The sequence below is a fragment of the Pollachius pollachius genome (assembly GCF_949987615.1).
Source record: "Pollachius pollachius genome assembly, chromosome: 7".
Lineage (NCBI taxonomy): Eukaryota > Metazoa > Chordata > Actinopteri > Gadiformes > Gadidae > Pollachius > Pollachius pollachius.
Genome location: NC_136940.1, coordinates 2,271,380 through 2,292,061, shown reverse-complemented (window position 1 = coordinate 2,292,061; position 20,682 = coordinate 2,271,380). Strand labels below are relative to the sequence as shown.

General features: G+C 48.1%; 1 protein-coding gene across 3 annotated transcripts; it reads left to right on the top strand.

Moving 5' to 3' along the window:
• Nucleotides 1–1,038: 1,038 nt before the first annotated feature.
• Nucleotides 1,039–19,417, top strand: bcl6aa (BCL6A transcription repressor a). 3 transcript variants are annotated; one of them, XM_079740296.1, is made up of 9 exons: nucleotides 1,039–1,173; nucleotides 10,970–11,144; nucleotides 11,676–11,897; nucleotides 13,187–14,263; nucleotides 15,140–15,303; nucleotides 15,772–15,939; nucleotides 16,233–16,363; nucleotides 17,490–17,627; nucleotides 18,278–19,417. In XM_079740296.1, the coding sequence occupies exons 1-9, from the start codon at nucleotides 1,146–1,148 to the stop codon at nucleotides 18,422–18,424; spliced, it is 2,250 nt and encodes a 749-aa protein (XP_079596422.1). In that variant the 5' UTR covers nucleotides 1,039–1,145; the 3' UTR covers nucleotides 18,425–19,417. The 3 variants fall into 3 exon arrangements, with proteins under 3 accessions (XP_079596422.1, XP_079596421.1, XP_079596423.1); XM_079740295.1 differs by lacking the exon at nucleotides 1,039–1,173 and adding an exon at nucleotides 8,833–8,913; XM_079740297.1 differs by lacking the exon at nucleotides 1,039–1,173 and adding an exon at nucleotides 9,167–9,178.
• The last annotated feature ends 1,265 nt before the right edge of the window (nucleotides 19,418–20,682 follow it).

The following is a 20,682-nucleotide window of genomic DNA, read 5'->3' as shown; positions in this document are numbered from 1 at the left end:
TCGGGAATTGGAAAACGCGGAGGTCGCATGGAAGTTCCACGGAAATCCTTTTTCGATGGCATTAGAGAGGGAATGGTTTGATTACAGGAGCGCACGAAATAATATGTCGGAAGGCCGCAAACATTCATGGGCGCACAAAAGCAAAAGCACGCCGAGCCAGATAGGTCAAACAGCCCCGATTAAAAAACGAAGAAAAAAAAAAACAACTTCTCCTTTCTTGTGTAAGGATTTAAGTTCCCAATTCTGTCCCAAACAAGCAGATTCCTGGCCTTCCCATTGGCCAGGGGCAGGTTCCAGTAACAGCTGGTGTGACATCACAGCCGCGGTCACCCCCCTCAACCCTATCAGAGCTATAAAGAGCAGTATCTGGCTGGATTGGGAGCAGCTTAGGTAGATTAATGCGCTCGGACACTGAGACGTTTTGTTGTATAAAGGGCTCTGTAGATAAAACAATGTGTCACATTGCCGGTGCCCCAGGGTCTTTCAGCGGGCAGATGGGCGAGACCTTCTGAGCCGCCCCAGGACCAGAAGACCCCCAGTGTCCCCTCCTGGATCCCCCTGCATGGGACTGCAGAGGCCTTTTGGCTTGTGTGTATTTTATAGGGATTAGAGGTCTTTATTGTTGATTTTTGATTTTTAAACCATTTTTTGGGGGCGGGATTCGTGGAAAGTAGAGAGGACTCCGAGAGCTTTGATCCATGATCGCTTGTCATCAGTCGGCCAATCAGATTCCAGCGCCAGCAGTTCCTGTTTCCTGGTGCACCTGACGCCCCGACGATCAGGAACATCCAAAACTCTCGTCCCACCAGACTGCATCTGACAGGGGTTCTCAGAAGACCTTCCACCTCCAGTTCCTCACGCTCCTCAGAAGAAGACTCCGGAGAAGAATCCAAGGCCCAGAAGCTTCTCACGCCACTCAGAACATCTCAGCACCGTCTATGCTGCTGTCTGACGCATATCGCTTCTGATTCTGAAAAACTGTGGTAGTAGAAAACATTTCTGGACCTTGTAGCTGCTGATCTCTGCAGGGGTCTACAACCGCCATCAAAGAGACTTCACACACTCTCTAAGAAGGTTGGCTTCCCCCGTCAACTTGTGAGTTCAGAACTTCTACAGCATTGCTGGTTTGGACTACAAATCCCAGCATGCCGCATTCTTTCTACATGAAAAAAGGTGAGGCTTCCTTCCATAAATTGATTGCTTCGCGTTTAAAATTCAGCACCTTCCTATCATTTTCTCAAGGGGAACAATTGTTTTGGTATGCATGAAAATGACACAATGTTTAAGACACAACAAGTACGACATATTGTGGATACAGTGTGTACATGAAGTATGACAAGATAAAAAATAATAAAAATATAGGGTAAGTCTTTGTCATGCTACGGCTATAGAATACCAATCCAGAGAATTTGCTCAGCATTTGAATATAACGATGTTCGATTAATTATTCATTGCTCGGTTAAATTATTCATGGTTTTTCAAACTGTTTGATTGCCGCCTGAATTCTCAGACGATGATAAAATCATTTTGAGACTCTGAGACACTCAGACTCTGTACTCCGATGACTTTTTCGCAGGCAAAAATACAGGGTTGGCCTAAAATTCACCAGCAAGAAAACAACACTTCAGACCGGGCAGTAACCGAGAGCATGGGGTAACAAAGAACTGGAGGTGAAGGTTATGGTTAGGTTAGTGATTAGTGTTACGTTTATGGTTAAGTTCGGGGTTAGGGTTAAGTTTATGGTTAGGCTAGGGGTAACGGTTAAGTTTATGTTAAGGTTAGATGCGAGGGTTAAGTTAATGGCTAGGTTCGGGGTTAGGGTTTATTAAATGGTTAGTGGTTAGGGTTACGTTTATGGTTAAATCACTGTTAATCTTTTGAAATACTATCATACCAGTAAAATCCTTCATGAGAATATCCGTTGGCGAGGAAAGAAAAATCTTAAACCAAAACTTTTTGATTTTCGTTCAACGCCACTGATTTACCACATTATTCTCAAACACAAGTTTCGGAGGTGAATGTCAACTCATTCACCTCAAGTACTGTGTGGCCCGCTGCCCCATCCATGCTGCCCCAGACCTCCACAGCTCCTATGGAGGGTACACTCTGCCGGCTGTACTCTCCATAGGCGTAGGGGTACTTTAGGGGTACGCCTCTGGAGGTCTGTAGGAGGCAGCAGGCCACACTCGACTGGAGGTGAATGACGACCTGGAATCCGGAATGTTCCGGCTTTTCATCGTTACCAAGGTTACCTCTTTCAGCTTAGGTCTGATTCCGGATCCTTCGAGTTTAGAGTATTTTTCTGAACGCAGAGCGCAGGAAGTTCCTGCCCTAAAAGCCGTGATCAGGTGACAAAGTTACCGAAATGAATTCTTCACACATAATGAGGACTTTCTAAATCATTATATCCATAATGTCAATCAAGGTGTTTTCAAAAAAGGTTTGTACTTTTGGAGATGTTCTGAATGAGGAGAAATGCCGTGCTCTGTCTGTGAGTGCATAACTTGTGCTTGAGAATAATGTGGTAAATCAGTGGCATTGAACGGAATAATCTTTGGTCGTGTTAGGATTAATCAATAGGCTGCCGTTCAGACCTTGCTTTAGCGGGCAGGAAAACATGACCTTAGGTGGCTGCCTTTCAGACGCTCGTCATAACGTTACCATGTCCTGCGTCACGAGACAAAGATAGGTGTAAGAAAGAAAGAAAAAAAAAGAGGAAGAGAGAAAGAAAAAATCGAGAAAGAGAAAGGAGAGTAACGGCTTTGACGGTTTATTTCAAGACGGAATGGAAAACAAAACACAAAACAGAAAAAGTCAAACTGTTTTCTGGAACGCCTCTAATGTGTACCATCAATAATACTAATACTGCTACTAAATACTGCTATTGCTACTGCTCCAGCTACTGCTACTACTAATAATACTAGAACTTATACTGCTACTACTCGTACTAATATATTTAGGCTACTACTACTACCACTAACACTACTTTATACTACTACAACTAGGCTACTATTAAACTACTACCTCCACTTCTACTAACTAATACAAATACAACTATAATTTGAAAAAAATCAAATGTTGGAACATAACAATATTGCTAATATTGTACTTTAAATGAAAGCAACGATCACCATGTGACTCCACTTCTCAGGGACGGATAAGGACGCTTTTTTTATAAGCGCGTTGCGATGACGTGGTAGACTCGCTTCCCACGAAAGGCCGAGCGGCTCACAGAGCAGATCAGCTGGTTTATTGAACAGATTTATAGATGATCCAAGCAGAACTCCTTTACATATATTGCTCCTATGACATAAAACAGACATAAAGTCCGTTTTTATTTGATGACTGCGGTTTTAAAAGAACGCCACGATGACGAGGGAGGGGAGATTTGGGGAAGACGGTACCCAGGTTACCACGCGTGGGCTCCGCTCGTCTTTCTCGTGAACAGACAGCGGTCGGAAGTTGCAAAAAAAAATGATTTCATTAGAACAGAGCCGGGGAACCCGGTGCGCGCGCGCGCGCGCGTGTGTGTGTGTGTGGGGGGGGGGGGGGGGGGGGGGGGAGAAAGAGAGAGAAAGAAAGAGAGACAGAGGGGAGGGAGAGAGAGAAAGGGAGACGGACAGAGGGGGAAGGGGGGGTGAGAGAGAGACAGACAGCGGTGGGAGAGAGAGATTTGCGCGCTAGCCAGCGTGGGTAAAAGTGTCGCCGTTTGCACATTTTAAAAACGTATCACAACAGACGGGTGTGTAACATCTCACCTCAGTTTAACGTCATTCATCTGTTGATCTATGCGATAGACCAGCGAAGAAATATGACCTTCTTGTTTGCGGTCTGAATTGCCTTCCCTTGTGGAATATTGACTCATCATGCCTAGCTAAGAGACATATTACCCTCTCCCCACCTGAGATTCTGAGCAACATTCTCCTGAATCACATAACCCGACACTTAACCCGGGAATCGGTTTCATACTCCGCGTCTTAACGGACATGTGTAAACATCGCAGCAGCTTGTGTGTGTGGATCGGTAAATAAGTCACCGTCCCGGCATCAGAACGAGCCGTCCGTGTGTTTATTAAAGCAACCGAGCCTTGATCCAGCAGATGGCAGAACGGCGGGGAGATGTTTGGGGAAGGAATGGAACATTCCAGCAGTTGGACTCTTCGCGCCGAATTCCTCCGGCCTTGGGAACCTCGGGTCGGTCTCCTCTCTGAGGAACCAGAACAAGAACTTCAGGGTCGGTCTCCTCTCTGAGGAACAAGAACCAGAACTTCAGGGTCGGTCTCCTCTCTGAACCAGAACCAGAACTTCAGGGTCGGTCTCCTCTCTGAGGAACAAGAACCAGAACTTCAGGGTCGGTCTCCTCTCTGAACCAGAACCTCGACCCGTAAAACCCGAAAACGATCTCATAACATATCTAAATCACACACACACGCACACACAAACAAACACACACTCACACGCAAGCGCGCGCACACGCACACATACGCAAACACACACGCGTGCGCGCGCACACACGCACACACACACACACTTATTAATCATGATAATAGTGTGTAAATACCTTGCATATGTGTAGATAAAGTTAGAAGTAAGTATAACACTTGATAAAGAGTTATATAGAGAAGAGAGCCAGGGAAGGCATTACATTGGAGGAATGATTGTTGCAGACAATGCAGCCTTCATAACGGTAATAAAATAGGAAACCTATCCTTATACCCTCACGGTTGAATTGTGAGAAGCAGGGGCCGAGAACAACGGTTCTGGCCGTCAGAAATACCAGAAAACGTGCATTTAACGGATATTAAAATGTATACACTTTACACAATTGTAATGGGGTTTTTTTGCAAATAAAAGACAAAAATATAAAATAAAAAAGAAACCCAGAATAGTGGTTCAGCACCCTATTCTGATCAATACAGTGAGCTGTATTGATTACGGTTCGAATATGCTCAGATATTGTAGCCATGTAATCGATAGGCTGGCTTACAGCAGCAGAGGAGCGACGGAGAACGGGTTAACGCAGAGCGAAGGAGTAGAAAGAGTGTGTGGAGAAGGGGTCTAAAAGCAGCCCTAACAGCGCTATCTGTTTGGTGTTTCAGCCGCTTGCATCAGACCTCTCCGAGCACAACTCCACGCACTCACATCTTTGCTGACAATGAACGCTGAAGTTGGCAGAAATTTGGTGCTGTGAAAAAAAAGAGAGACAAAAGTGTGCAGTTTATAGAAAAGGAGGAGAGAGTGAGGCAACGTCCGGGCCCAGGGCTTTTGTCAGTGGGCATCAGGCACACCAATGACCTGCCGTGGCGTGCACGCAGCGGTTGGGGCGCGCTCCACAGAGGCTGCACGCGGCAGCACAGAGCGGGCTCGTGAGGCGAGGGATCGTGGTTCATACCAGCTGCAGACAGGCTGCCAACATGTCACTTAACCTCCACTTTAACTCCACGTTACATGCTACAGAATGGCTTCAACCTAAACCATGATTCGTGACGTTTAGTTCAACAAAGAATATATATATTTTCAACGTATAGTAGTCCCATAGGACATAAATAATATAGGTAATATCCGTCGAATATAATATATAGATGTCTATACTCTGCGTGTCTCTCTATTACATTGTGTCATTCGTGTACGCGCCCCCCCCCCCCCCTCTCTCTCTCTCTCTCTCTCTCCTCTCTCTCTCTCTCTCTCTCTCTCTCTCTCTCTCTCTCTCTCTCTCTCTCCCTTTTGTAAGTGGGTCATTTTATTTCCCTGCTAAGAATCGGTTGCACACAAACTTTGCCAAGGGTTCGCGGTAATTACCCGCGCGCTCCGTGGCGGGGCTCGGCGGGGGGTCGCGGTAAATTACGAATCGTGTTCCAAACTACGGCGGCGTGCATTATGCATCACCAACCCCCGAGTGGCTGGGATTTAGAGTTGACTCCGCGCTTTGTTTTTGGGGAGCCTCGTGTTTTTAGGGGCTGCTGACTCGGAGGTCGCCGGTAAAGCGGTGGCGTTCTGGGACCCGATTACCCGCCGGGTGGTTCACACCTTGTGTTGGAGGAGACTTCCGGTGCGGGCGTTTAAGTGGAAAGGATGTAGTATTAAATAAAAAAGTTTTTTTGTTGCAAGAGTAAAACTAAAAATAAAAGTGAGGAAGGGAGAAAAGCAAGTTCTTTATGGATGGTTAGGTCTCATCGCCTTTATACATTCAGCAAACTTTGTATGATTATTATTCAGCTGTATGTCATTCAAGTCTGTGTTTGATATCAGTCACCGAATCATTACAGCAAAAGAAACCCAAGCCTAACGAGACATAACAGTTCATAAACGATCAACCGTCAAATTACCACTTCAATAAAGTTCTGAGAAATCTAGAGCCATGTGTAAAAATAGACCAGGTATTTTATACGTCTGTCCCCATCCTGTTCATCATCGCCGGAACAAACGTCGGTGCGCACGTTTGCACATGCACCCACACACCCATAGCACTGAGCTATGAGGGGAAATAGAGGAGCCATCGGAGGAAGTGGTGTGTGTGTGTGTGTGTGTGTGTGTGGGTGTGTGTGTGTGTGTGTGTGTGTGTGTGTGTTGGAGGGGGATATGTGTGTGTGTGTGTGTGTGTGTGTGTGTGTGTGTGTGTGTGTGTGTTGGGGGAGTTGTTTTTGGTGTGATGTTCGTGTGTGTGGTGTTTGTGTGCGTGTGTGTGTGTGTGTGTGTGTGTGTGTGTGTGTGTGTGTTGGGGGGGTTGTTTTTGGTGTGATGTTCGTGTGTCTGGTGTTTGTGTGTGTTTCCGTCTGTCTTTCTGTTGAAAGGCCTGTATGGCATTATTATGTTATAAACATATCAATATACAATGAAGCGTAAACAGTCTATTAGGTGGAGATCTAGAGTATGCACATATTGAATGACATTTCATATATTAAGTGTGTAAAATACATCAGCGTGAAACTAGATAGATCTCAACTCACATTTCATTTTACTACATCCTTTTACATTACGGCAATTCATCTTTAAACATTAAAAGGTCATCACTTTTTGCGAGGGCAAGTTGGCATGAATATTTGGAATGGATTCAATGTATTCCAGATCCATATCACTGAACGGGGAGCAGGCATTTGTACCAAACACGTGTTGTGTATTTTTAAGGTCAGGGCTTTTCTTTGGTTTGAGGTCACTGTGAAGAAGAGCATTTGTGAAACTAGCGGTAATATCCTTGCTGTGTAAATAGGAACTGATTACTAGGGGGGCGATATATATATCTGTATAACTACATATCTGTTCCTATTATAAGGTTACAATAGAGGTTTCTCAAATACAAGTCTAGAATCTAGAGGTCTCATTCGCAGATAAAAAACACTGTCCACTCCATCTCTTTGTAACTTCTGTTCTGCAATCAGATGCAGGCCTACACACATCAAATCAGATCATATTATGTGGTAGCCTATCGTTTAAAACATTAAGCTATAATAAAGAATAAAAACAATAATTTCCTGTTGGATGACAAGAGGTCCTGCTTACATAGATAGATGCACAAAAACAAAAAATATATAAGATACATTTTATATATAAACCATACAACTTTATTAATCCCAGGAGGGAAATTCAGGTTCGAAATTAACACTTTGTCAACTGTACAGTCATTAATAATATCCACTAATAATAGTAGTAATACTAAGTACACAACAGCAAATTAGATTGTAAAGTTAGATTTAAGGGAAGTCAAAATCAACAGTTCTGTTTGTCGAGGAAATATGATGCATACGAAAACAATCAGCCCTAAACGTCCCATCACGTAATACAGCCGCTATGTTCAAGAAAAGTATGTAATAAAGTTGTTATTGGTATTCCACACTTCGAACTGGTTCATAGTAAACGCATTCTTTGCTTTAGAGCATGTTAATACTAATGTTACTTTGTAACATAGTATTACTTATTATTTAAAACTGCAGAGGACGTTGTCATTACATGAAATAGTCAGAAATAAAACATCCAGAACCCAACGCGATAGGGGAGGATGAGACACAATAAGTCTACACACACTGCAGGCCAGCAGGCCAAATCAACTAAACGGAAATCAGTAGTCCTGTTTGACCCATAAAATGAAGAAAACATGAATGATCTTCTCTTACAATAAGTCCGTGACGAGGCCCGGGTGAAATAGTCCAAATGTCTACCTGCAATCTATTCTACAACATTCAAATATCTGTAGAAAAATAAAAGCTATTAGAATAAGTGAGAGTGCTCCGACGCGGAGGAGATCCCGACTATGAACATGTGGTGAGGTGTAACGATGTTATGGTGTCTGCCTCGGTGCGTTTGGACGGGGAGGAGAGCCCTGACGGACACCGTGTTTATGTCACGGAATATGAATCGGTTCTGAGAATTCTGGAGGGATGGGCTTTAAAGGGACGGGGTTGTTCGGTCCCAGGGTCCGAACGTACTGACCAACCACGTCTCCGTATTGACACGGTAGGCGGTGCTTATCTCCGTCCCCCAACCAACCGCCGATTGGCTGTAGCGTTGCGAGGCCGCGCCCACCGTACGCCCGGACCCTGGGCCCCAAGCGACGCCCACTTTGAGGGACTTGTGTAAGTAGCAAGCCTGCGCCGTCGCCTGGACTCTACCAAACGTAGGGGTGCGCTGTAACTATTTCGCCGATAACAGTGTCAAAACTAAACTGACACAACTCAAACTCGGTCGTGTCATCCACACCATCGCCGTCACCCAGCCACACGCGGCTGGTATATAAACAAACACCGACGCGACGCAGCGGTCGTGTCATTTGCGGTGGTGGAAAAACTGTCTCTCCCCCCCCCTGCCTTGGACAAGTTGGTACGGTCCCGGGCTCAAATTCCGAGAATTGAGCTGCTCTGATTCTTAGAACTGGGCTTCTTAGAAGTGGTGATGCAAGAAGTTTCTAGGAAAGCGCTACCAGGTGACTTTAAATTTCTTTTTTTTTTCTCCAGGTGACATTTACAATTTTGCCATTTTCCAGTCTTAACCCGCTTTCTCCTCGCTCTCGGATATAAATGTTGTGTTTTTATTTTAGACATTTACAGACGCGGTTGTCCTGCAATAACGTGGCGTGTGTGTGTGTACGTGTGTGCGTGTTTGTGATGTGTGTGTGTGTGCCACCACACAAACAGCCACTCACCAGGGGGAGAGAGCAGCAAGGGGGCGATGGGAGACTGTGAGCGGCGGTGTGTGTGTGGGTCTTGACAGCGGGGCAGAGTAGCGACTACAGACCCGTGCTGAATGACATGCATTTTAAAACGTACAGCGCTGTGTGTGTGTGAACGGGTCTCAGCCTCAACGCGATAATATGCTATAACACACAGGGGGGAGAGAGAGGTTATCGGGATGTGTGAGAAGGCTGAGAGTTCTGGGGGTCTCACTCTGAGCTGTCCTCGGGACCCCCACGCGTGGCCCCGTCCGAACGCGGGCTCTGTAGATCAGACGCGCTCGTCGCGTCTGATCTACAGAGCCCGCGTTCGGACGTGATACAGTGTGGGACAGCGCAGTTGTTGCGTTATTGTTGCGTTGTATCATTCCTGTGTATTGGGATTATTATTGTTGTGGTGGGGTCGTGCGGGAGGGAAGTGTTGTCGATCCGCGATGATGTTATGTCAAAACGTCCACTTATCCGTGATGGGTGTGAAGGGCTGACGGTGCGATACTCAACACGCTGTTGGTAGTTGATATCGTGATGCAGGGGTACAGGAATGTTCCCCTCGCGCTCGGAGGACGACGGCGTGTTTGTGAGGTGTAAAGTTGTGTGTTGAGTGTGTGCGGGCATGTTGTTAAGAGTTGTGGGCGACATATGTGTACGCTACTTGTTTCCCCTGCAGACTTCTCGGCGTAATAATTGAAAACATGCGTTTTGAATTGTTAGTGTGGTGCACGTTGCACGGGCTCTTCGCAGGCTGGGTGGGGGTTAGGGTGGAGGTTCGGGTGGGGGTTCGGTTGCCGCTGCAGCTGGAACTTTATTTTCGGGCGTGTCGAGTCCCCGAGGTTTTGGCAGTGAGTTGTTAATATTTCCCAGGCCGATATAAATCATCTTCAGTGTGGAATCAACACAATGTTAATGGAGCCTTTCGGGCTCATGCTGTCGTTTTAGGAATTTCGTTATATAATAGTAGATGTTATGATGGGATTTATTGTATTGGGTGTAATTGGGAGGCCTAATAAAAATAATAATAATAATAATAATAATAATAATAGTCATAATAAAAGTTATGTTCAGTTTTTAAATTATTTGTTAGGTTCTTGTTTTGTTAAAATAACCTAAAACGAACTTGTGTTGCAGTCTGTTTAAATGTGAGAAGCTGGGGTATGTTGTGGTTTTGAAAGTGAAATGCAAGTCTTGTGACTTTCTCGTGCCGTTGACTTTCGCTGTATAATGACACTTCATTTACATAATGGATTTCAATTACTTCCCGAGAATGCGAAGAGTTGAGCTGATTTTTTACAGTCACTCACAGGCCTTTTAAAACCCAGAAAATGCATTTTGTGGTTATTGTTATAAGGGATAAAAATATTAAATTCACTCAAAAACCCGTAAGTGAATATACTATACATTTATTATAACGAAGACTATTACCTGCTCTTCAACTATGTGTTGTTACTAAAAGTATTTATTTAGCCTAGTTAGTCTTTTGTAAACGCGGTAAAGTACAGTGACAGTTGAAAGCGGCTGAAGGCGTCATCACCGTGAGAGCGGTGTTTTCTTGTTATTACCTCAAAGCGTCTAGACGCTGTTTATGTAATAAATGGCGCCGCCTTCTGGGCTAAGCACGGCAAGCCACCCAGAGAAAAATAATAATACAAAAAAGAAAACAAAAATATATCCAACGCATTCTTGACTCCCAGATCAAGATATAGTTGACCCTACAAGCCCTCTAGAAAAACGTCCAGACCGACCACCACTACCACCACCACCACTACAACAACAACTACAACAGCGGCGTTGTGCGGTGTCGTTCTGCCCGCAGAGTTCGACAGGATGGCGTGCGGCGCCACCGACAGCTGCATCCAGTTCACCCGCCACGCCAGCGACGTGCTGCTGAACCTCAACCGGCTTCGCAGCCGCGACATCCTCACCGACGTCACCATTCTGGTCAGTCGCCAGCAGTTCCGCGCACACAAGACCGTCCTCATGGCCTGCAGGTGGGTGCCCCCGTCCCCCTCCCCGGGCCCCCAGACCCTCTCTAGACATCTGGGGGGCCTCCCCGCCCCAGGCCCCTCAAAGGTCTGCCCTCTCTGTGTTCCCCCGCGGACTCTGACCAGGAGAGTCACTTTGGAGAAGTGTTGGGTCTGAGTTCAGTCAGTGCGGACGCAAGCGTCTGATAATGGCTGAATTGTAGAGGCATCGTTCTCTTGTCTGATTGGGTGTGTGTGTCCTACGTCAGACGTTCGCACCGTGCAGCATTTCGTCATTGTGCATGTTTTGTCGGCACAATTCAGTGCAGAAGTTTTTCTGTGGTTTTCAAGATTTTTGCAGCAGATTACCAATAGCATGAAATGAAAAATATACAGTCCACCCATCTCTGTGGTTGTGCCTGTCCTGTACGGGGCTTTTACTTTGACAGCGTTGCGTTCGTATCCATGCCCGTTTCCTCTCCCCGTACTGTGTGGGTTTGACGATGGTGTATAAACCCAGAGCCGGGCGCAGAACCTGACCCTCTCCTCTCCCCACAGCGGGCTGTTCTACACCATCTTCACCGACGCCCACAAGGGCAACCTGAACGCCATCAGCCTGGACCCCAAGGTGGACCCTGAGGGCTTCAGCATCCTGCTGGACTTCATGTACACGTCCCGCCTCACGCTCCGGGACAACCTGCTGCTGGCCACCATGAACACCGCCATCTACCTGCAGATGGAGCACGTGGTTGACACCTGCCACCGCTTCATCAAGTCCAGGTGAGGCTCACACCCAGGGCACCGCCGCGCACCCGGGTACGACCGGGTACGACCCACTGAGGTCTCTGGTTCTCCTGGGTACGACCCGCTGAGAACCCGGGTACGACCCACTGAGGTCTCTGGTTCTCCTGGGTACGACCAGCTGAGAACCCGGGTACGACCTGCTGAGAACCCGGGTACGACCCGCTGAGAACCCGGGTACGACCCGCTGAGAACCCGGGTACGACCCACTGAGGTCTTTGGTTCTCCTGGGTACGACTTGCTGAGAACCCGGGTACGACCCGCTGAGAACCCGGTTACGACCCGCTGAGAACCCGGGTACGACCCGCTGAGAACCCGGGTACGACCCGCTGAGGGTGGTAGCCAGGTACAACCCGCTGAGAACCCGGGTACGACCCGCTGAGAACCAGGGAACCCGGGTACGACCGGTTACGCCTGGGTATGACCCACTGAGAACCCGGGTAATACCCACTGACCCCCGACACCTTCATTGCCGGAACCGTAGACCTGAAGGGCTCTGGTCGGCTTGAGTGGTTACAGAGCGGTCGCCTGCCGAACCTGGAGGGTTTGCTGTTGGAGTCCCAGTCTGCTTCATAGCAGTGTGGCTTCGGAGAACCGGGGTTTCAAACTTGGGTGACCGCAGCCACAGCCGTAGAGCCGAGCGTGTGTTTCAGGACCGGGAAGGATGCGTTTGCAAACGCCCCGGCTAGCTAGTCCTTGAGCGAAGGCATCAGTGAGGGGTGAGTGATTCATGACTCTGTCAAGGCAGGAGTAGGAAGACGGCATTCCTGCTTTGGCCACTCACTGTATAGATCTGTGCAATAGCCGGGGGAAGATTCCACAGAACGCTGGGAATATCAGCCCGTGGTGGCGTGGGTACTCCTGTACCGACTTGTTGAGTGAAACCTGATGTCTCTGGGTTTGCTTCTGAGGGAGTTTAGTCCTCGAGGAAATCAGTCGGCAAGGAATAGGATCTTCTTCTGTGCTATGGTGAAATCGTCTCCTTACTGTAGGGACAACGTCACAACCGAGCTCGAGAACCCGATTAACCCACGTTGGGAGTTTTTGTTTTGTTTGCTTTTGATTGTTATCGTTTAATTGACCTATCACAACCTATTTATGATTGCTTTCTAATCGTGAATAGTTTCATAGCAAACAGTGGAACTTTTATTCCCAGACGTGGCGATAAAGCTTCTTCAATCCGGAACTTATTCATCTAAAACATAATAAATCCTTAAGTTGTCGGCCTGAGTTCTAACCGTGCGTTCCTCCCTCCCCGGTTGCCGTAGTGACGCGGCGGTGAAGCTGCCCCGGGACGAGTTCCTTGTGAGCCCACTAGTCCTGCCACCAGACGTCCATGCCTTCCGGCCCCACGACGTGGTCCCGGACGCCCTGCACGGCCGCGGCGTGGGCGCCTACCGCGACGCCCGGCCCTACGCCTCCACCGTGTTCGGGGGGGTGGGGGTCCCCGGCGGGCCCTACCACCACCACCACCACCCCCACCACCCCCACCACCACCTCTACAGCCAGTTCCCCGCGCCCGGCTTCCCCTTCCCGCTCTGCAAGCTCAGCGACGCCAAGAACGCCTTCGCCGCCGCCGCCGACCTCTCCAAGAGCGCCCTGCACCACAAGCTCCTCCCGCCGCCCGCGCCCGGGTCACATGACCCCACGGCCGGGGCGGGGGCGCGAGGGGGAGGAGGGGCCGAGTACGGCCGCCAGCTGGGCGGGACCGGCGGCGGCGGCGGCGGCTTCTCCGGCGTCCTCCACGGCGCCGTGTACGGCCGGGAGGCGCCCCGGGACGAGGAGCCCAGGAAGGAGGGCCGGGACGGGCCGAGCCCCGCCGTGGGCCTGGGGGCCCGCAAGAGGGGGTTCCCCGGACTGGGGGCCGAGCAGCAGAAGGAGCAGAAGGAGAAGGAGGCGGGCCGGGAGCACCGGGAGGAGGAGGTGCACGCGTACCCCTCCCTGGGCCTGGCGGGCGCGGGCCGGAAGGGCCTGATGAGCAGCCCCCAGAGCCCGCTGAAGTCCGACTGCCAGCCCAACTCGCCCACAGAGTCCAGCAGCAGCCGCAAGGCCGGCCTGGCCCACCAGGGGGCGGCGCCGGCCCCGGGCGGCGCCGCCTCGGACCCCAAGGCGCGCAACTGGAAGAAGTACAAGTTCATCGTCCTGAACCAGAGCGCCAAGGAGGAGGTGGAGGAGGAGGGTGGGGGCTCCCTGGGCCGCTGCTCCTCCCCCCCGCCCCCCAGGCTGGAGGCGTCGCCGTACCCCCACCCCCTGCACCCCTCCGGGGGGGCGGGGCTGAAGAAGGGGGAGCCCAGCGGGGAGGTGCTGTCGCCCCAGAGCAGCCGGCTCAACAGCATCACCAACAGGTGAGCGGAGCGCCGAGCGGAGCGCCGAGCGGAGCGCCGAGCGGAGCGCCGAGCGGAGCGCCGAGCGGAGCGCCGAGCGGAGCGCCGAGCGGCTCGGAGCCGTGAGGGGAACTCGCTCGGGTTGTGTTATCGTTGAGTTGTTGGAAATATGAATGTGGTCATCTTGGTCCTTGTCCAATGTGTTCGCTTGACTCGAGCGCACCAGCAGTTTGGTCACACACACACACACACACACACACACACACACACACACACACACACTCTAGACAGAGTAAAACTAAGAGCTCAACTTGTTCTCAATAGCAAAGCTCTCTACTTCCTGAGATCCATACGAGCCTCCCCCCCCCCCCCCCCTATAGTGTGTTCTACATCCTGTGTACGTCTGCTGCTTTACATCTGGACCCAGCTGCTCCTCCTCTCCCCCCTCCTCCTTCCCCCCCTCCTCCTCCTCCCCCCCTCCTCCTCCTCCTCCCCCTCCTCTCCCCTCCTCCTCCTCCTCCTTTCCCCTCCTCCTCCTCCTTCCCCTCCTCTCCTCCTCCTCCTCTCCCCCCCTCCTTTCCCCTCCTCCTCCCCCCCTCCTCCTCCTCCCCTCCTCCTCCTCCTTCTTCCCCTCCTCCCCCCCCCTCCTCCTCCCCCCCTCCTCCTCCTCCTCCTCCTTTCCCCTCCTCCTCCTCCTCCCCCTCCCCTCCTCCTCCTCCTCCCCCCCCCCCTCTCCTCTCCTCCCCCCCCCCCTCCTCCTCCTCCTCCTCCTCTCCTCCTCCTCCTCCCCCCTATAGTGTGTTCTACATCCTGTGTACGTCTGCTGCTTTACATCTGGACCCAGCTGCCGCCCCAGATCCCCGTCTGAACGGGAGCGCTTGTTTCCCCCTCCTGCAGGGCCCAGAGGGGCGGGGACAGTCACGCGCCCCCTCCCCACTTCCTCAGCCACCTGAACTGCTCCACCTGCGGGACCCCGTCCCCCCAGCACCCGGCTGACGGGGGCCCCAACACCACCACCTCCGCCGGGGAGCTCCACCCGGAGTACTCCGACTCCAGCTGCGGTGAGCACCGGGTTACCGTGGCGATGACGGGGGGGGGGAGGGGGGGGATTCCTAGGTTGGGATCTCTACGATGTCCCTTAAGTGTTAGTAATTGTTTTACTTTTAATTTTTTCTGTAATTATTTCGTATTTTTTTCACAAAATCTCCCAATCTGACTGCAAACTTTTTTTTTTGGAGATATTCTGTGGCATTAATTTTTTTTCCTTTTAATGTCTTTAAGATACAATTTGATTCAACGTATTTTTGTTTTTCTTCACTAGCATTATTTTTTTTATTTAAAAAATTGTTGAGTTATTTTGTTATACAAGAGTATCTATTTAGTTACACTCATAACATTTACTTAATTGAAATAATTCACCTGAAGTAATTATAACCCCAAAAAATTGATATACCATTATGGCCCAATGAAAGGTTCTCCATCGTGTTTGTCTCTAAATCTAACGTGCGCGGGTTCCCTTCGCTCCGCAGAGAACGGGGCGTTCTTCTGCAGTGAGTGCGACTCGCGCTTCGCGGAGGAAGACGCTCTGAAGCAGCACATGCTGCAGCTGCACAGCGACAAGCCCTACAAGTGTGACCGCTGCCAGGCCGCCTTCCGCTACAAGGGCAACCTGGCCAGCCACAAGACCGTCCACACAGGTACGACCCCTGACCTTAACCCCTTGCCCCCTGGCCTTCGACCCCCTGACCCGTCGGTGAGGGCTTAACAAGAGAAACAGAGCAAGAACAATAAATGAAACGAGATAAGTAGAAATATAATAAAGTAGATTCAAGAGTTTGTTATAAAATATACACATCTGAGTTTTTAAGTGTTTGGTATTATGGCCATGGATTTGACATTCCGTTCAGTGGTTGATTTTTTTGAAAGCCTGTGCTCATTGGTTGTTTCTCTGGCTGTCTGGGCTCATTGGTTCCTCCTGTTTGTCGTGCAGGTGAGAAGCCATACAGGTGTAATATATGCGGTGCTCAGTTCAACCGGCCGGCCAACCTCAAGACGCACACGCGGATCCACTCCGGAGAGAAGCCGTACAAGTGTGAGACGTGCGGAGCGCGCTTCGTCCAGGTGAGACTTAGAACCATAACATCACTATTAACACGCTTATAACATCACTATTCCACGCTTATAACCAGACATAACATCAGTATTAACAAGCTTATAACATCAATATTAACACGCTTATAACAGACATAACATCACTATTAACAAGCTTATAACATCACTATTAACTAGCTTATAACCAGACATAACATCACTATTAACTAGCTTAGAACCAGACATAACATCACTATGAACACGCTTATAACATCACTATTAACACGCTTATAATCAATTATAACATCACTATTAACAGGCTTAAAACATCACTATTAACACGCTTATAACCAGACATAACACTAATAACAAGCTTATAACATCACTTTTAACTAGCTTAAAACCAGACATAACATCACTATTAACAAGCTTAAAACCAGCCATAACATCACTTTAACAAGCTTATAACCAGACTTAACATCACTATTAACAAACTTATAACCAGACTTAACATCACTATTAACAAGCTTATAACCAGACATACCATCACTATAAGACAAGTTTATTACCAGAATCAACATCACTTTCAAATATTTTGCTGCAAAAAGTGCAATGTAAACTCCGTCCATTTCGTTATTTCATCTCTTTTATACTCTCATAAAATAATATATATAATTTTTACAATTAAAACAATTTTACCTTTCTGCATTGACGACATGCCGCATTTGCGACGGCAAAGTGTTACCTCGGTTATTTTTAAACTAGTTGGCTTCTAAGCTTCAGATGCACTTTGAGAAGAAAACCACAGAAAGCTTTGAGCAACGAAACAGGAAAGTGTAGAGGTCCGGATGTTCATAGGTTAGCTTCGCTGTGCCACCTGCCCTCACTTCTGCCTGCTCTCCACCAAACGATAAACCTGACCATTTTACACAGATCCTTCTGGAATGAATCATCTCTTTTCTGAATTCTTACGACTGACTGTCCTGTGCTTAAAGTCTGCGATGAACAAAGAGCATTCATCTTCACGACTTGATCTGAAAGGATGAAAGCGAGTGGCTTCCATCCACCGCTTCCACGTTAACCGCGGTAACCACAGTGGCAGCCGTGTGATGTGTGGCTGACTCACCCCTTCACTGACTCACCCCTTGCCTCCTAGGTGGCCCACCTGCGCGCCCACGTGCTCATCCACACCGGGGAGAAGCCCTACCCCTGTGAGATCTGTGGCACTCGCTTCAGACACCTGCAGACGCTCAAGAGCCACCTCCGCATCCACACCGGGGAGAAGCCCTACCATGTAAGACACACACACACACACACACACAGGAGAAGCCCTACCATGTAAGACACACACACACACACACACACACACACACACACACACACAGGAGAAGCCCTACCATGTAAGACACACACACACACACAGGAGAAGCCCTACCATGTAAGACACACACACACACACACACACACACACACAGGAGAAGCCCTACCATCTGAGAGAGAGACACACATAAACGTTTTTCCTTTCCGAATAAATGCATGGGATTATTATTTTTCTTTTTTTTCTTTCTTACTTCTCATTTTATCTAAAATCTCTTGTCTCTATTCATTGTTTTACTTTTAAACAATATTTCCTGAAAAAAATAATAGTTTTACCGCACATGTTCTTTTTGTCTATTCTCTATATTTACAACTGTTAAGTTATTTAATTCTTTTTTATTTTTACATTGAGGTCATTTAGCAGACGCTTTTGTCCAAAATGAATTGCAATAAGTACATTTTTCAGAAATACAAACAATATACCATACATACACCGCAATCAGGGCACACTTTCAATGAGAACGTTGCTTCTCAGTGTCAGTTACCCCGGCGGCTGATTTGATTCGCTTTCAAAATAAAAGCCAGACGAATAACCGCCAGCGTGTTTCCTTCGTGTCTCCTCCGCAGTGTGAGAAATGCAACCTGCACTTCCGCCACAAGAGCCAGCTGCGTCTGCACCTCCGGCAGAAGCACGGCGCCATCACCAACACCAAGATCCAGTACCGCCTGTCCTCCATGGATCCGCCCACACCCCTGCTCAGCCCCGCCTGCTGAGCCCCCGACCCGGTCCCCCTGAGCCACGGTACCGGGCCGCAGAGAGGCCTGCTGAGCAACCCGACCCGGGCCCCCCTGAGCCACGGGACCTAGGCCCTGGCCCCCCGATCCACTCAGCCCGGTACCGCGCTGCCACAACCCCAAGACCAAGGCATTTAAAGACTCGTGACCGCGTACAATCACCCAGAACGGTAGTGCCACACTGTGTTCATTCAGAGAGAGAGAGAGAGAGGGAGAGAGACATTACTGGCGCAGGGAGCGCCATTCTAAACGGGTTTATACACACGAGCGTCCGGGCTCCAGTCCTTTGTATCTGTCGGGATGCGAACGCCGACTGCACTTCCGGGCTTTGAGTACGCAGTTTAAAAGATTCATTTTGGTGCGAAGAATGGAATGTATACAACGTCCATTTTGTTTCTTTTTGTTGTTGGTTTTTTCATTTTTGAAAACGAAAACAAATATTTTGTATCAAAGAATTTTACTTTTCTGAAAGTATTAAAAAAACTGAAATTTCGATCGAGGGGGGCGGTACGTATATTTTAAAGATAAATCCGAAGTTTGTGGCTGTATAAAAGGTGTGTGAATATTCTTGTTACGGCCCGTCCCCCACCCCAACCCTCCGGTGGGTTTGGACTCACCCTGAGACATATCAGAAGGGGGACGATATGATAGTGCATGTGGCGTTACTACTGCCGCCAAACTCCATGACCTGCCCGTTACACGCTGTGACATCATCTGTAATTATTCTGAACATGACGTCGTGGATTCTCTGCTGGCGGAGAACACGAAATCCTCTCTGTTTTGTGTTTTGGTTTTTGTTGTTCGGATATGAATTTCAAGGTACGGACTTCTATATCTATATATCTATATAAATATATGGATATGTATTTATACATACGACCACAGACATATTATGCTTCATAAATGTAATTTGTATAGATGTTGATTTTTTTCGTCATTTATAAAGTGAAGGTTTACAGTTTATGTTCCCTGTTGTACAATCTACAATAAAGTGTGTGTGAATGTCACGGTTTGATTTATGCGTCACGCAGTTTAGCCGGGAATTCCTCTTCAGCTACACCCGTTATTTTGGTCCGTTGGTCTCAGTTTGGGCAGATTTGGATCCATTCAACATGAGAATAGGAAACATTCTTGTGTTTGCGTAGAAAAACTTCAAATTAATGTCTCAACATTTAACTTGTAGGGCTGTAGAATTGTGAAATATAAAATTAAGGGGTTGGTATAGTCTGCCTACAAATATATTTGAATCCTTTTATATCTTAACTTTTTGAGGGTTTACGATTCGGATAGCTTGGAGAGGGTGGCACAAATCTGACTAGAGCCCCGGCCCATGACATGTTAATGCGGCACTGTAATTTCGCTGTATTTCCTTACCCACAAATCACTAGCCTATGCTGCCCTCTGCTGGACAACAGAAGGACCGTGCAGCCACAATCTTAATAAGAAACGTTCTTATCGTTTTAAGGCTATTAAAGAAGCGGTTGACTTTGGTATTTGATTGTTTAGATAGAAATACTTAATGTGATCTACTTCAATTTGATTGGCTAATTGTATTACAATAGGGCCTACACTAAAGGAATCAGATAAACAGGCCAGATTTCGAAAAATTGAATTAGGTATTTTCTGTATCATGGAGCACACTTGTGGTACTGTGGAGTAATACTGCACACTTCTTTACTCACAACTTTAAATAAATGGAGCGAATAAAAGAGATCAGTCTTTTTTTCTGAACAGAGCATGAGGTCGAACCAGGATCGGTAAACCATTTAGTTTGATAGTTGATGAAATATCCAGCTTATTAAACATTGCCATGTTGTAGGGTGCAGATTTCCCTTCAGGGCGCTTTCACTACCGTGAAGAGAACAAAGCCGAGCGATTCACAGTCTAATCGTTGCGCTTTCAGAGAACTGTTAGGCAGGAAGAGCCGATCAGCCGCCTACAGTTCCTCAGCGCCGCCACAAGGGGGCCTGAAAAGATGGTTGCTAGGAATACATGAAGTGGTAGGAATACATGCAATCCCTGTGAAATATACGTCAGATATAAGTCAAAGGAGGCTAAAAATGTTTGACTTCGGCCGGTGTCAACGGGGTTAATCTTTGTTGTGGTTCAAGTTACTTTTAAGTATAAAATTCACAATGTTTTCAGGTTTGACACAATTAAGTTTTATTGTAGAGGATTTCTACGCATGGATTTGTTTGACGTTGTGGCAGCTCCCACTTATGCTGTCACACATGGTG

Coding starts and splice junctions, on each gene's coding strand:
- bcl6aa (XM_079740295.1), top strand. CDS start 8,883: ATGCAAGAAGTTTCTAGGAAAGCGCTACCAG. Junction 11,898..13,186: donor CACCGCTTCATCAAGTCCAG/GTGAGGCTCACA, acceptor CGGTTGCCGTAG/TGACGCGGCGGTGAAGCTGC. Junction 15,940..16,232: donor CCACAAGACCGTCCACACAG/GTACGACCCCTG, acceptor TTTGTCGTGCAG/GTGAGAAGCCATACAGGTGT.